Below are 16223 nucleotides of genomic sequence, written 5' to 3' on the forward strand. Positions count from 1 at the left end.
AAGTCGCCGTCCTACTGAAACTCGGGCTTGTTCTCAACCTCCTTTCCCTTTCCCTCTTCCTTGGCCGTCTCCTCACCCGGACCATCCAAGCCGTTCAGACGCCCAGAGGCAGGAGCATAGACACTAGTATCCCCCTTTCCGAAAGACGTCGGATATCCCTTTCCTTGGCCGTCATCATCATCATCATCATATACCCCCGTTGCGGAACGTGTACAATCACCAGCCGTAGTGGACCGTTGCCGGTGTGGTCGTTCGGCGTTTGAGTTTGGTGCTTGTGCTGGTATGGGGACTCGGCATTGTATGAGGCCATTACTGATACCGTTTCTGTGAGGTATAGAAGTACTTCCATTTGCACTTCCACTCGTACTTACCACCGGATACATGCCGGGTACGTTCATGGTATCTAGAAGCGAAGCTTTCGCCATGTGCGTCAAATGTGCATTTTGACTTGGTAGAACTTCACTGGAATACATATTTCGGTCCTCATATCGAGGTATTCTTGCCATTCCAGATAGCTCGGCGTTCATTGGATGTAGTGGTGGTGGCAACTGATGCACGCTTGGAAAGTGAAAGTGCTCTGGCGTCTCTTGATAGCACGTTTGCGCATTACATTGCTCATGCCCTGGGCATGGGAAGCGAACTGGCTGATATGTTTCTTGCAGGAAGGGATACGTTTGTTGTGAAGAAAGCGCCAGCGGAATCGGTGGTACCTGAGACATTGTTGTTGTTGGTACCTGGGAATAGTAGGGGTTGTGAATGAACGGTTGCATCTGCGGCATCGATCGAAACTGAACCTGGGACATGGGTGGAACCTTGGATACAGTTAGTACCTGGGAGTTTGGTAGCATTTGGAATACGGTTCATACCTGGTGTGTCATGGGCGCCTGGGAGTAAAGGGATGATGGCGGTATCCGGGGTACTGGCGGCACCTGAGGCGTTATTGGCACCTGAGATGCCGGATACATAGGATGTATCACAGGCACTTGGCCCTGGAATATCGATGGTGCCTGGAATGGAGGTATTGATGGTGCCTGAGACATTGGTTGGACTTGAGCCATCGTGCGTAGCATATCAAGCGTGTCCATTCTATGATTTTGATCGCGGTGATATAACGCTGATGCTTCCGGCCCATTCAAGAAAGGTTGCTGAGAAGGCGGCAGGTTTGAAGCAGATGTTGAAAGTCCTTTCGGGTGGAAATGCGGTTGTTGGCGTTGTGGCTGTCCTTGCGGTCGTTGTTTGAACCCTTTTGTGCTCACATGTGGATAATTTGGCCTCTGACACTGATTGATCGGTTCTCGCACCTGGACAGTCTGCGTTTCGGACCGGGGCAAAGGTGGTTGCGGTCGTGATGCGGACTTTCTCTCGACTTTCTTGTCCTCACCGACCGGCTTCAGGCTTCCACTCCACCGTCCTTTACCTTTTTCCTTGGAGTTTCCTGCTTTTGAACTGGCGATACCTCCAACCTGAGTGTCTTGGCTGGGAAAGCTGGATTTATTCTCTTTAGCTTCCTCTCCAGCCTTTACATCTTCATCGGATGCGTTCGGTATTCCTTCCTTTGGCACCTCCATTGACAGCCATGGTGTTGGCAGAGGTATTGAAGCTTCTGAAGATAGAGGTAACTGTAGCTCGGGAGGTGATTGCGATCCGGGTCTCTCCCCACTCTCCATATTCCCCGAGTTGCCCAAACATGAGCCAGCAATGTGTAGATCTGAAGGTGGTGGAGGAGAAACCTGTGCCGTTTGTGATGATTGTGGTAGTCCAGCCTTACTCTTAGCCTCCTCCGAGCCAGAGGCAGAGGTAAGAGTACCCTCAGACTTCTCACACTCATTGTCGCCGGCCTTCTTGTTCTCAGCCTTTTTGCTCGAACAGCCTAGTTCTAGACCAGAAGCGCTTTCCTCTTTCTTCTTATCTTGCTTCATCTTTGAGGATTCCCCCAATGTGGCGGACCATTCATCCTTGAGACTTTTCAACGACGCTTCGACCTTGTCGGCATGTGATGTCTCGTGCTGAGCCTGTGAATGGGCGTGTTTCCCATTCCCCCTCTTCTTCCTCTTGTTTTTAGCCCGGGTGCACTCCTCGATACCCAAGACATCTTTATCCCCTGGTTTTGTGTCGGCACAGTCCCTAGAGTCCGTCAGGTCTCCAGCGCCATTCCCGCTTTGAGCAGTAGAACCGGCCCTGCTGGGCCTGCTGTCCTCATCCGTAAGCCTCATCCACTTTCCATCAGTCATTGGGATAGGCACAGCAGAAGGATCAGGTGGTACATGTACTTGGGAGGGCGGCTGCTGCCGTGTCGCAGGTTGAGAGACAGGTGACAAAAGGGGAACAAAACCACCAGCTAGAGTGGCCCGGGGTACCTCTGGCCCAGTTCCTGTCCTTGGAACACCTGCACCGGCAACAACGGTTGAACGTTCAGAGGAACCCGGAGGTGCCTTTGGAGACGCCGCCTCCAGCAACTTCGACAGCTCCGCAAACTTTTCCTGTGCCCGCCGCATGTGGAGAGCTTTCTTTTCGGGCGAGGACATCGATACCTCATCCGGCTCTGTCTTCTTTCGCTCGTTCCAGAACCTTGCCATACCCGATGAGTCAAACGTACCCAAGGCTTTTGCTGCTCTGGATTCCATTTGAAGTGATGAACCCGGTTTCACATCTGCGGGTGAGCTGTCCGAGAGCCGAGAAGGCGATTGGAAGTGCGCCTGTTCTCCTGGTTGTTGTTCCTCGTGTCCTGCGACGGGTTCTGGTTCTATTTCTGGTTTCAAACTGGGAAGAGTGGAAGACTTTTTGACTTTCTTGCGTCTTGACTTCTGTCTTTTCTTGGCAGACTGCTGCTCTTTCTCTGCTTCCCGGCTTGAAAAGGTGTGGATCGCAACTTCGCCTGGGCTATCAAGCCTGAGGAGGTAATCGGCGGTCAGGTCGACGGAGCCGCGTATAGAAATGGCTGCGGACTGCCCCGGAATCTCGGGCCAGAGGGTGGACGGAGAGGGACTCCATGTAAAATGTGGCTTCTGAGCATCCTCGGTTGGAGGTTTTGCCTCTCCCCAGAATTTGGTGATTATCAAGCCTAAAAGCCTTGGAGGCACGCCGATTGTCTCCAGGTTCAGGACATTGGACTGCAGCACGCTGGGAATGGCCAGGAGAAAGTTGAGCCATGTCGGATCAAAGTAGGGGTACCCTTCTGCGAATAACTGTCAGTTCGAATGGCCACAGAGAACAGGGTGGAGGTTGTCAAAAGACTTACGCGGCATGCTCTCCCGCGATCCCCAATACTTTCTGACCATGATAGTCAAGCGGTCGATAGGGTATTTCCGACCGCATGTAAGCAACTTCAACACGTCGATTAATTCGCATTTGTAGTGCTTCACGGACTCTAGGGCATCTTTGCCAGGCGCCAATGCTGTTTTCAGTTGTTGCTCATTGAACACGCCAGAGTGTATAGCAGCTTCGATTTTTTCTCTTGTTCTGGGCTTGCCACCATAGAATCTGGTGCAATCAAATTCCATGGTGATGTCATTTAAAAATCGGCCACACTTGGCAAGCCATGGCATGTCTGTGGTAAGCCCAAAGGGAGTAACGACAAGATGGTACCGACTATTGAGGAGAGCGACAGCTACGAGTTCGGCCCTAAAGCGACGATTGACTTGGAGGTAAGGAATAAGAGGACGCAATGCTTGGTCATGGTCCTCGAAGAAGTCACTTTCCCAGATTTCCCGTTCCGAGCCCTGGACGAGTGAGGAGTCCTTTTTGACGGGATATAGGCCAGTGTAGACAGACCACCTGCTGAGGCGGATCGGCTTGTCAGTGGAGTGCTGTTGGACGATGTAGCGGCAGATCTCAAGGGAAACATCGGCGGGCAGGCTAGAGTAGCCCCAGTGGCCAGCTTTTCGTGAAGATTCGGAGGGATCCTGATGGCAAGTAGAACTAGTCCTTGGAGGTAGAGGTAGTTGAGTCGTGGTGCAGGTGTCTTTGGGCAAGGCCGCAACAACGTCGCCCTCTCCCTCCTTGAAGCCGTGGGGGAGGCGGGACCAACAGACATTCAAAGTCCGGTCATAAGGGGGCGGGATGGCGGAATCCAACTTGATGTTGTGAGTGTATTCATAGTCGAGATCTTCGAAGGAGTTCAAGTTGTCCATGGCGAAAGAATGCTTGCTTCTCGGATACGGATACTGGGGTAAATGATGGTGTCTTGTCTAGAGAGTGTTGGGTTGGGTTGAAGTGGTGGGAGCAAGGGGAAGAGGTCGGACCTCTGGGTTCCTTTTAACTCAAGTTGATGGCACTGATCAGGGTCATGCCCTCGGCCTTCCCCAGCTCCTTCCGGCTGAGTCAAGGATGCAGTTGAGGGCAGGAAGAAGCACCAACTATCGCCAAGTGACATAACCAAGGTAGGTGTGCCCAGTTGCTGCCGGTAAGGAGAGGTAAGTGAAGTTCTGGTCTCCTAGTGTGGCACTCCTTCATACCTAGACGTATTTCCCCCAACACTGAGCAGATGCCGATGAGGGTGCTATCTCAAATAAACTTGATGGCTACTGCTCTCAAGTCTTGTTTCTGGAGGGAATTGCCTGGCGTTCCTTTCCAAGTCTGCGATTCCTTTCTCCATGAATGAGAAGCAGGTACGGCAGTCTCTGGCCATCCGCTTGGTCCAGACAGTCATTGTCCTGGGGTGGCAGAGCGGCAGGTATACAGAGGAAACAACGACAGAACAAGTTTGAGATGAAGATGAGGAGAAGATTGTGACACAAAACAATGGGAATGAACTGGAAGGAGTGAGGGCATGTATTGCCTGATGTCGATGGTGGCGGTGATGATGTTGATGATGTTGATGATGGTGTTGAGACAAGATTTCATCTGATTTGACCGATTAAATCCAAACAGGGAATATGCAGTGTAAGTGATAAGACAAAGATTACATAAGCCGATAAATACCTATTTCTCTTATCGGGGTGTTCATCCCATCTTCCAGGTTTCTCTTATCGATAAAGCTACCCCGGTACCAAAATTCTGCGCTTTGGCCCCTCCACATCCTCCGCCAGGCCCCGTCAGACGCATGTCATTGCCCCGCCTCTCCCAATACAGCGCAGTCCAATGGCAGCACGTGCGGGCGTCGTACCAAAGAAGTCAGCTGTTAGCGCAGACGTACCTGCTGAGTTCCTTCAGCGGAAGCTCATAGCGAGATGTCCACTATAACTACCTTCATGGAAAGCTTGTCGCATCGCACAGCCAGGATTTGATGCGTGCGTCTGGGCGGTTCTCGTCGCTTCCCTTCAGTTGGACTGGTCGTGAGTGACGGAGGTACTTGGAGGCCATCTTCAGAACCCTGGCTTCCCTTGTCTCCATTCAATCTTTTTCCTGGTCATCTTTCTCATCCACCATCACCAACATCACCACCACCACCACTACCACACATACAGTAATTTGAATACGGACAACACCGCCCACCATGTCTGTCACTACCCAGGTGCCCAAGGACTTTGACGCTGAGAATGCGGACAACTTTGAGGATGTACGTCGCCTTCCTCCCCCCGCCCCTCAGCCTCGCTCGTTATTCTTTGCGCCGAACATTGCGACACACAATGCGCCACCCTACACCCTGACAGCATGCTGACCACTAGCACCCAACCAGATTGAGAAGCAATTCGCCGTCAAAGCCGTCCAGCAGATGGCTACGTACTGGGCCATCCTCGAAAAGGTGCCCGGCTCCAAGCTGCGCCTGACCAAGATGGACGACGACATCTTCGAGCACCTCAAGAGGGACTTCCCCGAGTTCGACCCCGCCGAGCCCATCAACGAGGACGAGATGAAGAGCAAGACGGGCAAGGAGAGGTGGCGCACCTTCATGATGGCCTACGACAAGAAGATTGACGACTACAACTTTGGCACTCTGCTGAGGGCCTCCCCCAAGACCGAGTACGGCGAGAAGGAGACCATCTTTGTGCCGCGCATGCAGTTTTATGCCGTCGAGATTGCGAGGTACGATCACCTACCGTCCCAGTGTTACAGGCAAAGAATACTGACATGTTTCAGAAACCGCGCCGGCCTCAACGACTGGATCTACGAGGAGGCGGAAAAGGAGAGGCAAAAGGCCAAGGGCAACACCCAGGGCAGCAGCAGCAGCAGCAGCGCATAGGATACCAACCATCGAGCGAATACAAAGTGAATTTCTCTGCAATCCATCCAGTCGAGTTCTTGAAGCATGTCCTCGCGGGTGTATATGTTATGCCTCTTCATAGGTTGGGATATAGAGAGAGAGAGAGAGCGAGGTAAGCATCTTTACCAAAGAATTACAAGTGCCGCGGTTTTCCATCCCATCAAGATTTTGATCCCAAAGTACTTATTGTTCCAGAGCCGGCTACCTAGATCGGGCTATTCCATCTCAGCCACGACTGCTTCCTATTGTTCTCGGCTACCCCTGAGCCCACCCAGCACTTTACTGTGTATGGCTCGACACAAACAATAGCAAGCACCGCCAAACAAAGACCCTCACAAAGCTACACCACAGACGCTTCTCCCTTCGCATCCTATTACCACAGAAACCCGAATCGCAAAAATGGCCCTCCTATTATACTATCACCACTTGCCACCAGCCTTTCGAATTGCTACTACCACTTCCTCCTCCAAAAGGCCGACCGTCTTTTTCCTCTTGGACCCATTTCACCATGATCTGGTCAAACTGATTTGACAGTCAACAACTGCTGTCATCAACAGTCACGATGAGCAGCCCAAAGCACGAAACGGAAAAGGGTGAGTCCATCGCTGTCGACATTGCGGCTCCCGCTCAACCAGCCCCCAAGCCCGTGAGATCGTCCTTCAAAAACCTCTTTGCCTTCACCCGCCCAGCCCATGTCTCACTCATGGTCACCGCTCTCTGCGGCTCAGCCGTCATTGCCGCCGGCCGGACCGCCTACGCTGTTCTTCTCGGCAAGATTTTTGAGGTCTGCACCTCTTACGGCGCAGGAGTCATCGCCGCATCCGAATTGCTTCACCAGGTTTCCCACTGGTGCCTGTATATGTTCCTCCTCGGAATCGGCATGTGGGTGGTTTGCAGCTTTGACGTTGCACTTTGGGTCATGGCCGGCGAGTTGCGCGCAAAGACGACCAGAGAGACTCTATTCTCGACCCTTCTCAAGAAAAGTGCGGCTTGGTTCGATCTCCGAGAGCATGGCATGTCCAGCTTGATGACTGCCATCCAGACGTGAGTCCTCCGTTCCCCCTTTGGAGAGAAACACTACTTAACACACACACCCCCGGAAGACAAGCCCGCGAACTCCAAATGGGCACCTCCCAAGTGTTCGGCTTTCTAGTTTGCGACCTGCTCGTCTTCTTCTCCTGTATCATCGTGGCTCTCTACTACTCTTACAAGCTGACACTGGTCATGCTCTCCACCGCTTTGCCGTCTGCCCTCATTCTCTGGCTCATCGCCCGCTTTCTTGACCCTGCCATCGCCGGCCAAAAGCGCGAACTTGCCGAGGCTGCTAAGCATGCAACGGCTGCTACGACCGCCATCGACCTCGTCAAGGCTTACAATGCGGCAGATCACGAGTCTTTCCAGTTCATTTCGGCTGTGCGACGCTCGTCCAAGTACTACACCCGTCAGGTGTTGTCCAATAATGGGCAGATGAGCTACATCAAGCTGTGGATGATGTCACTCTTCGTTGTTGGTTTTTACTTTGCCGTCGTGCTCGTCAACCGGGAGGAGCTGACCCCCGGAAACGCCTTGACAACCTTCTACTGCGCCCTCATCTCCTTTCAGTCCCTTCAAAACCTCGGCCCTCAATGGATTATCCTAGCAAAAGGGATGGCAGCAGGCCAATCTCTCCACGATCTCGTCCGCCAAGCTGATCCCGGTCAGACCAAGACTTGTAAAGAGCCTGGCGGCCTTCGACCCCCTACCTGTCAAGGCGACATCTCTCTCTCCAACATCTCCTTCGCCTACCCGTCTGCACCCTCCAACTTGGTCCTTCAGCCTTCGTCGTTTCACTTTACACCCGGCTCTCTGACCTTTATCGTCGGTCGTTCCGGCTCCGGCAAGTCCACCCTCGGCAATCTGCTCGTCCGTTTCTATGAGCCCTTGACAGGCCAAATCACTGTCGATGGACAACCCATTACGCGTCTCGACCTAGGATGGGTCAGACAGAACATTACCCTGATCCAGCAATCCAGCGTTTTCTTCAACGATAGTTTATTCCAGAACGTCGCATATGGAGGCTATCAGCCCGACCGCGTCACAGTGGAAGACGTCAAAGTAGCCTGCTCCATGGCATTGCTACAAACCACCGTTGCCGGAATGCCTCAGGGTCTAGACACGCAAATCGGACCTGGCGGTTATTCGCTCTCTGGCGGACAGCGTCAGCGCCTGGCTTTGGCGAGAGCCAAGATCCGCGATCCACCCGTGTTGATCCTCGATGAAATTACCTCCGGTCTGGACCCCGTGTCGAGGGGATTGATCATGGACGCTATTCGCATCTGGAGGAGGGGTAAAACAACAATCATCATCACGCACGAGGTGGGTTGCATAGGAGAGGGCGAGATGGTTTACGTCATGGAGGACGGACGAGTCGTGCAACAAGGACATGGAAAGCAGTTGAGAGAGGAGAGAGAGGGGTTGTTTGCTGGGCTTGTTGCCTCGGCTGATCATGACGGTGGTGATCATGGAGAGGGTGCAGAGGACAGCGAGAAGGAGGAGAAGGAGGTAGAGAGCGAGTTGGAGGATATTCAAGAGCTTGAAGAAGAAGAGTCAGAGGAGGAGGTGATTGAAGAGGCTACCTACGTCCAGCTAGTTCGCGGACTGAGCCTGCGTGGCCAGAGGGGCAGTATCGTCTTTCCCAGGTTAACGTTTGGTTATGATACCTACTCTTCCGCGGACAACCGACAGTCACGACCACTTTCACGATTGTTGGGCGCGGGCAGAGTACCAGTCCACCACCCCCACCCCCACGCGAACCCCGATGGCACTCGTGATGTCTCTCCCTTCTCAAAGCCAGACGACCGCAGACACAGCACCTCTTCCATCGAACTCATCACCCAAACTGGCCTTTCAGTCAAGAAAACCCGCGTGGCTAATGCCCGGCGGGCTCAGCACCCTGATCAGAAGGTCACTGAAGCTCAATCAAACGGAAGCCTGGATTCTCTTGAGCTCTTCTTCCTCGACAAGCTTGCCAATAAGAAACAAAGAGCTGGATTCCGCAAGAAGCGTAGGAATAGCATGGCGTCTGTTGTCTCGGCTGCTTCTCACTCTTCCAATCCCCAGCTAAGCAAAAAACAGCGACACTCGGTCAACAACCGCCTCCCTTCTTTGTCGGCAATCCTCCGCACCGTCTGGCCCACTCTGGACCTGCGCTCCAAACTCGAACTTTTTCTGGGTATCTGTCTGGGTCTGGTAGTAGCAGCCGCCAACCCCCTTTTTTCATATGTCTTTGCGCAACTGCTCTCCTCCTTCTGGTCGTCTCCTTCCGCCCGACTCGCCGCCGGTTCCAAATACGCAGGGATCCTCGCCGCCATTGCCTGTGCTGACGCTCTCGCTACGTTTGGCAGTTATTACTTCCTTGAGAAAGTAGCAACGAAATGGGTTACCACCCTCCGCTCCGAAGCCATGACGCGCATTTTGGCGCAACCAAAATCGTGGTTTGACAAGAACTCCCACAGCCCGGCCAAGATCGTGGCCTGCTTGGACCGTAACGCCGAAGAAATGCGCAAGCTAGTCGGCATGTTCCTCCCCATTCTGATTATCGTCTGCACAATGATCACCGTCGCCATCGTCTGGGCCTTGACCATCCAATGGGACCTGACCCTCGTCACCCTCGCCGGTATTCCTGCTGCCGTCATCACCGGCCGTCTTAATGCTTTGTTCAGCGACAAATGGGAATCCCGCTGCGACCAAGCCGCCTTGCGGACTGGACAAGTCCTCACCGAGACCTTTGGCAACATCAAAGTCGTTCGCGCCCTGACACTCGAGGGGTGGTTCACGCGGAAATACGAAGCCAAGACAACCGAAGCGTACCAGCTCGGTTTAAGGAGGGCCACCTACGTTGGTCTCTTCTTTGGTCTCAACCAATCCATCGCTTACTACCTGACCGCCATGATCTTTTACTACGGCGCCAAGATCTTATCCCAGGATCGCGCCTCGGTGACCGATTTGCTGCGCGTCATCAACCTCATCTTATTCAGCTTGGGAACCTGCGTCAACATGCTAGCCAACGTCCCGCAGATCGCCGCAGCAAAGGCAACAGCGACCCAAATGCTTTACTTCGCCAACCTCTCCCACTCGTCAAGCCATGAATCCCAAGGTTCTCAGCGCATCTCCAACCCCTTGCCCATCCGCATGCAAAACCTGCGCTTTGCCTACCCCTCTGCGCCCGATACTCTCGTCTTGCGGAACTTGAATCTGACAATCAACCCCGGCACATGCACAGCAATCGTCGGTTCCAGCGGCTGCGGCAAATCAACCATTGCTTCTCTCCTCCTCAACCTTTACCCCCCTTCTGTTTCTACCCCCACCAATAATTCCTTAACTTTCAACTCCATCCCCTCTGACCAAGTACACACCCCCTCCCTCCGCTCGTGTGTGGGATACATCCCACAACACCCCTTCCTTTTACCCACCACTCTCCGCGAAAATATCTTGTATGGTCTCCCTGACTCTTCACCCCTGCGCCTCCCCTCCCACTTCCACTGTCTAGTTCACGCATGCCAGTTAGCTTCCATCCACGACTTTATCATCTCCCTTCCTGCAAGTTACGACACCGTCGTAGGCGAGGGTAGCGGCCTACAACTCTCAGGCGGCCAAGCCCAGCGTGTCAGTATCGCGCGCGCACTAGTGAGGAGTCCGAAAGTGGTGGTGGCTGATGAACCGACTGCTAGTTTGGATGCGGAGGGTGCGGAAGCTGTAAGGGAGGTTTTTGCTCGACTTGTTCATGGTAATCGGACCGGAGTTCATATCGATACTTCTAAGGAAGGGAAAGGACATCAAGGAAAGGAAGGGAAAAACGAAGAAATGGCAATCATCGTAGTAACCCACTCCAAGGAAATGATGCGGATTGCCGATCGCGTGGTGATGATCGAGGGAGGGATGGTGGTGGAGGAAGGCGGGTATGACGAGTTGAGGAGAACAAAAGGGGGAAGGTTCGCGGGGATGGTTAGTGGAGGGGCTTGGGATGGTGGTCATGGTGCTGCTTCTTTGTCTTCTCGTGATCGCCAACAGGGGGGACAAGATCGAAGTCATCGTCATCGAAGGAACGTAACTCTCACAACTATCAGTTCCGACTTTGATGGACAGAGTATACCTCTAGAGGTAGGGGAGTCTTCGAGCTCTGCTCAGTACCACCAGTACGGGCGTCACGGGGCGAGATATCAAAATGGGCAAGATGGAGTCAGCGACGTGAGTGATGAGGATTTGGACCTGGAAGATGAAGAGAAGGGCGGGCCTTGGACTGGTGATGGTGCTGGTGGTAGTACTGATGCGGGTGCGGGTGCGGGTGCCGGTGTAAGGGTCAATGAAGAGGCGTTGCAGAGACTAGAGGGGACGTCTCCGGATTCTACGTCTAGCGCTTCGTTGTCTTCTGCGAACGCGCCACCAGAGAGAGGTAGGGGAACAGAGAGGGGTGGGGATGGAGGAAGGAGTACTTGGGGTTGGAGGTTTGACTAGGTAATCTTCTAAGTTCCTTTCTGGTGTGTAAAAGTATATATGCAGTGGTTGCAGGTTCCTTTGCTCCTTTGCTCTTCCTTCGCTTCTGGGTCTCATCTTCTCTTGGTAAATATCTTCTTTTAAGAAACCGAATACCTCTAGCTAAAGACTTTACAGTTTGCCTGGCCTATCACATCTCTTTATAGTTGACGACAAGGTATCAATGAACATTGACTTTATACCCCAAGCAATCTTTGAACTTTGTTAGTAACCACCTATGTAATCCAAAAACAAAGGAGGTAACATAAGAAAGCGAGCTAACGTATATACAATAATAAACAAAGAGAAGCACAAACCATCATCCATCACCAGAAAAGTGCAAAAAATGGAAAAAAGAAGGAGAACTCAACGTTCACTGAACACCGATCCACCCAGGGGTCGAACCTGGAACCTCCTGATTCGTAGTCAGACGCTCTGCCATTGAGCCAGCGGACCTTTTCTTTCTTTTCTTTTTGTTTTCTCCATCCGTAATCCTCATGCTGGGGCCTCATGGGTGGCGAGGATGTTGTTATCTTCTGAACCAAAAAAAAAAAAAAAAAAAACTTTTCTTTCCGATTTTCGTTCCCAAAACTTTTTTTTCAGCAGGGGTGTTCGTTCAGCAGGGGGTATGAATGGTGGAGTACGTCCACTGATCTTCGCTAGAATTTTCACCCATTAGACTAGTGCCCCTGTAGACTACCTAGAATTCCGCAGTGGAGATAAGCGCTATGTAGAGGTACTTACGGGCACCGGACGGGTCTTCCGGATATTGGAGGAGGGCACGGTGATGATATTAGAGAAACCCACTTCGGTGCCGTGCCGGAGCCGGAGGTGGAGGTGGATGGGGTACGGAAGAGGTCCGGTGTAACATGCGGGTGAGTGGTCGTAATCATGAACATACCTAATTAGTAGGTAATCGAATACCATTTGCATCAGGAACGGTTGGTTTAAGACTTTGATGAGGTGTTAGTAAAGTGGAAACATGTCAGCTAGAGTCCATTAGGAATGCTCTCATCTAGGATGGAATATGCATTGAGGTTAGGTAGGTACGTTAAAGGAAGGATTGCGTGAATGAGATATCTAAAAGATGTAGGATACTGGCCGTGACATGTTCAATGTTTTGAACAAAGTGGCCATTTATTTGATATTATTCTATTATGATTTTTGCAACTATATATCATGATTAGGACCCATTAGCAGGGTCTAGATACCGGAGGAGCAAGCTGCCTTCCGGTGCCCTTCTCATCGTTCCAGACTCTTTTCATACCTATCCTTCATGACTGCTGGTGGTCCTGTCCAGGAGCCATATCAGTCCCATTTTCCACGGTTCCCTTTTCCGACAGTCATTGTACCTTTATCTCCCATTACCGCACGTAAAAAGCTAGGGGTATATCAACCACTCAACACTTCCTTTTTCCTCTGGCATCCACATGCCATCATATCTCATGCCATCCATCCAATCCTTCATGACTTTTCCAATTGCTGTACAATCCCCCCTGTTAGCCAACCATTCACATCAATCATCCAAACAATGTCAGGAAAGAAAGAGAACTCACCAAAGCAAACCGACTCCTCCCTCTAACCCAACTCCCACACCAAACCAACACCCACGGCACAGCCGTCAACCCCACCGCCACGCCTCCCAAGATGGCGCCTGCCCGCCCTTCTCCCAAATTCGTAAACAAGGGCGCCGTCACCAGCGGAAACACGCCTCCCAAAATATTCCTGCAAAAACTCTGTGCCGCCAGCGCCGAGCTCGCATACCGATGGTACGTGTCCGCCAGGTAATTGAACACAGCCAAGTAAACAGACAAAATACCCATGGTGGCAATACCGATGCCGATGGTGGGCGCGATCCAGTGATAGTAGGGACGGGCGGTGAAGCCAAAGATGAAGAGGCCGACGGGCAAAAAGGTGGCGGTCAGACAGGTGAAGTAGAGGCGGGCTTCGGGGGAGTCAGTGGGGAAGTGGGTGCGGAGGAAGGGCCAGATGGGGTTTTCTTTTTGAGTAGACGGGGTCTTTGGTTCGTCGGAGGAGTAGGGAAGGGCGTTGGGGCCTTCGGTGTCGGAGGCCGAGGTCTCCTCGGTGGAAGATGAGGTAACAGGAGTGGCAGCTGCCCTCCACTTGGGATGATGCAACATCTTTTCTTGCCAGATGCCAATAGCGGTCGCGAGGATGGCGCCGATGATCATGGCGACAAAGATACGGCCCGCTTGCTCAACGTTCCAACCGTACTGGCGACGAAAGACAAGCGGGATGGAGCCAAAGGTGAGGTAAAGCACGCCCCAGGCGAAGGCGGCCCAGAGGGAGAAGAAGAAGACGACGGGTTCGGTGAAGAGGAGGTGGAAAGGGCGGTAGACGGAGGTGCCGATCATGGTGGTGAGAGAACCGCGTTCTTCGTCTTCTTTGACTTTCCACCTGATACGCTGGAGTGTTTTCGTTCCAGGAGATGATGGCCCCTTTTCCTCATCATCCGCATCCGCATCCGCATTTCCGTTCACTCCTTCTTCTTCTTCTTCGTCAACCCAAACGCCATAAAACCCCTTTTCCTCCAACTGCTCATACCACCGATTCAACGCCTTGGCCTTCCTGCTCAACAACACCGACCCTCTACTCTCCTTGAAAAACACCATCAGCGCCACCATCAACGCCCCGCCAAGAATGACCTGATGCCAGAAGATCCACTTCCACTTGGCCCCGTTCCCCTCCTCGATGTTCCCATTTGCATCCGTCCCCCACCGCTCCGTCATGTACGCACTCACCAACGGCCCCAGTCCCGTGCCGCACAGCACCGCCCCACTAAACAGCGCCATGGGCGTGTTCCTTTCCGCCGTAGGCCAGATATCCGCAATCACCCCGCCGACCATGGTGCTGAAAACCGACGCGCCCACGCCCAAGAAAAACCGAGCGATCAGCATCCCTTCTAGCGTCTCGACTACGCCGCAGACCACTTGGAAAACGACAAACATGATGCCGGCGGCGACGAACACGGGTTGGCGACCGTTCATTTCGGAAAAGGGCGCGAGGAACATGGGTGCCAGAGCGAAGCCGAGACAGAAAGTGGAGATGCCTCCTAGGATGGCGGTAGAGCTGTGTGCGTGCGCGAGGTCTTGGAGGAGGAGTTTTTGGGGAGGGGAGTAGGCGCCGGCGGTGTAGGCGGTCAGGAAGGTGGCGATGCAGGAGAGGGTGAGCATGGTGATTTTGACCGAGGTCGGCCAGAGGATGGGGTTGGTGAAGGGTTTGAGGTTGGGGGCAGGCGGGGGAGGGTCATTTTGGGGTGTTGTTGTTGTTGTTGTTGAACCGGAGGATTGGTGGGTGGTGTTGGCCGAGGGAGGGAGGATGGCAAAGGTTAGGTAGAGATGGGTGATTTCCGTGTTGGCGTCTAGTAATTGGGTGTTGTTGGATGGTGGTGGTAAAGTAGTACTCGGGACAGTGGCGGGGTGTGGTGCGAGTACGGGAGATCGGTTGTCTTCGGAGCGCCATGAGGGAGGTGCCGTGTCCGGGGCCGTGTGTCCGGGGGTTGGATCCGCCATGATGGATGCTGATGCTGATAATAATACTGGTGCGAAGTGTCGAGTTGAGAGTGTGTGTTTGGCAGGTCGACCTTTTTGTTTCTTTCCAACCAAGTGAGACAGGATGTGCTGTCAAGCCAATCCTTTACCGACTCCAACAAGAAGAAAAAGAAGAAGAAGAAGAAAAGAAAGGGGGACCGTCAACAAAAACACGTCAACCGTCGAAGCGTTCCATATGTAGGAGGTGAAGGAAAATAAGTAAAGTGAAGACTTTTTTTTTTTTTTCAAAGGCGGTCAACCCAGACCAGGGCTTATAGGATCAAACGGTCCGAGAGATATGGAATCAAAATTGTAGAAAGGAAAAAAAAGATGGATCCAAGATGGCGATATCGCGGCTCCAAGAGGAGTCAGTCTTGTTCCCCCCCCTCCTTCTCCATCCCTCCGAATTCCGGCAATAAAAGCGGAAACAAAGGGAAAATCCTTTCCTCTCCTCGTCTTCACTGAACGAAGGAACCGACGCCTCTTTTGCAGGCATTCCCCAAGGCCAAGACTTTGATATGGCAAAGGACTTGGCTGCTTGGCGCCATGTAACTCGACGCTGCATGGTTGACTGGACACTATCATCACTAGTGGACACTAACAGATAAAATACACAGTATGGAGTGGAATATGTAAGGCTGGGACTGGGCTGCTTGGGCTTGGCTGTCCACATGGTTACCCGTCCGACCTGGTTTAGTTAGATCCACCTTCTGTTATTGTTGTTGAGGGCCGAGGCCGAGATGCCGTTCGTTCGTTGACTCTACTTACTAATGTTCTTTTGACTTACTAATAATGTTGACGTTTTGATAGACGGAGTTAGATGACGATACCACCTCGAAGAGAGATTCTCAGGCTTCACCACGTCGACTGTGTCACGGATCGCCAGAGGAACGCGGTGAGGTTATTCCCGAAGCCACTTTGACTTGGCACACACCCGACGTTTGGCTGCCATGATTGGGTTACCGGGCATGGGATTCCGGTCATGTCTTCCATTGTCTGCGTGCCGTATGCAGTTCCCG

At 52.7% G+C, this 16223-nt stretch overlaps 4 protein-coding genes and 1 non-coding gene across 5 annotated transcripts; 2 read left to right on the plus strand and 3 right to left on the minus strand.

The window, feature by feature from the left end:
* Positions 1-11: 11 nt before the first annotated feature.
* Positions 12-4130, minus strand: NCU09441 (hypothetical protein; the record flags this gene model as incomplete). Its single annotated transcript, XM_011396995.1, has 4 exons — positions 12-324; positions 673-812; positions 867-3175; positions 3239-4130. The coding sequence occupies 4 exons, from the start codon at positions 4128-4130 to the stop codon at positions 12-14; spliced, it is 3654 nt and encodes a 1217-aa protein (XP_011395297.1).
* A 1027-nt stretch (positions 4131-5157) lies between these two features.
* Positions 5158-6659, plus strand: NCU09442 (DUF757 domain-containing protein). Its single transcript, XM_953501.2, has 4 exons — positions 5158-5497; positions 5618-5964; positions 6019-6254; positions 6352-6659. The coding sequence occupies exons 1-3, from the start codon at positions 5435-5437 to the stop codon at positions 6119-6121; spliced, it is 513 nt and encodes a 170-aa protein (XP_958594.1). The 5' UTR covers positions 5158-5434; the 3' UTR covers positions 6122-6254; positions 6352-6659.
* Positions 6660-6704: 45 nt separating this feature from the next.
* NCU09443 (hypothetical protein) lies at positions 6705-11854 on the plus strand (the record flags this gene model as incomplete). The annotated part of the gene is made up of 2 exons (XM_953502.2): positions 6705-7186; positions 7246-11854. 2 exons carry the CDS (start codon positions 6705-6707, stop codon positions 11633-11635), a joined length of 4872 nt encoding a protein of 1623 aa, XP_958595.2. The 3' UTR covers positions 11636-11854.
* A 183-nt stretch (positions 11855-12037) lies between these two features.
* NCU15355 lies at positions 12038-12109 on the minus strand. Its single transcript has one exon. It is a non-coding gene; the product is annotated as a tRNA-Arg (tRNA).
* A 655-nt stretch (positions 12110-12764) lies between these two features.
* On the minus strand, positions 12765-15646 carry NCU09444 (MFS multidrug transporter). Its single transcript, XM_953503.2, has 2 exons — positions 13210-15646; positions 12765-13135 (listed from the first exon to the last, which is right to left on the minus strand). Exons 1-2 carry the CDS (start codon positions 15184-15186, stop codon positions 13118-13120), a joined length of 1995 nt encoding a protein of 664 aa, XP_958596.1. The 5' UTR covers positions 15187-15646; the 3' UTR covers positions 12765-13117.
* Between the last annotated feature and the right edge of the window lie 577 nt (positions 15647-16223).

This window comes from Neurospora crassa, linkage group VII, assembly GCF_000182925.2.
Source record: "Neurospora crassa OR74A linkage group VII, whole genome shotgun sequence".
Classification (NCBI taxonomy): domain Eukaryota; kingdom Fungi; phylum Ascomycota; class Sordariomycetes; order Sordariales; family Sordariaceae; genus Neurospora; species Neurospora crassa.

Bases quoted from the DNA above. Each gene is read 5' to 3' on its own strand.
- NCU09442 (XM_953501.2), top strand. From the start codon at position 5,435: ATGTCTGTCACTACCCAGGTGCCCAAGGACTTTGACGCTGAGAATGCG. The intron at 5,498-5,617 runs GTACGTCGCCTT...GCACCCAACCAG, and splicing joins ATGCGGACAACTTTGAGGAT to ATTGAGAAGCAATTCGCCGT. The intron at 5,965-6,018 runs GTACGATCACCT...GACATGTTTCAG, and splicing joins TATGCCGTCGAGATTGCGAG to AAACCGCGCCGGCCTCAACG.
- NCU09444 (XM_953503.2), bottom strand. From the start codon at position 15,186: ATGGCGGATCCAACCCCCGGACACACGGCCCCGGACACGGCACCTCCC.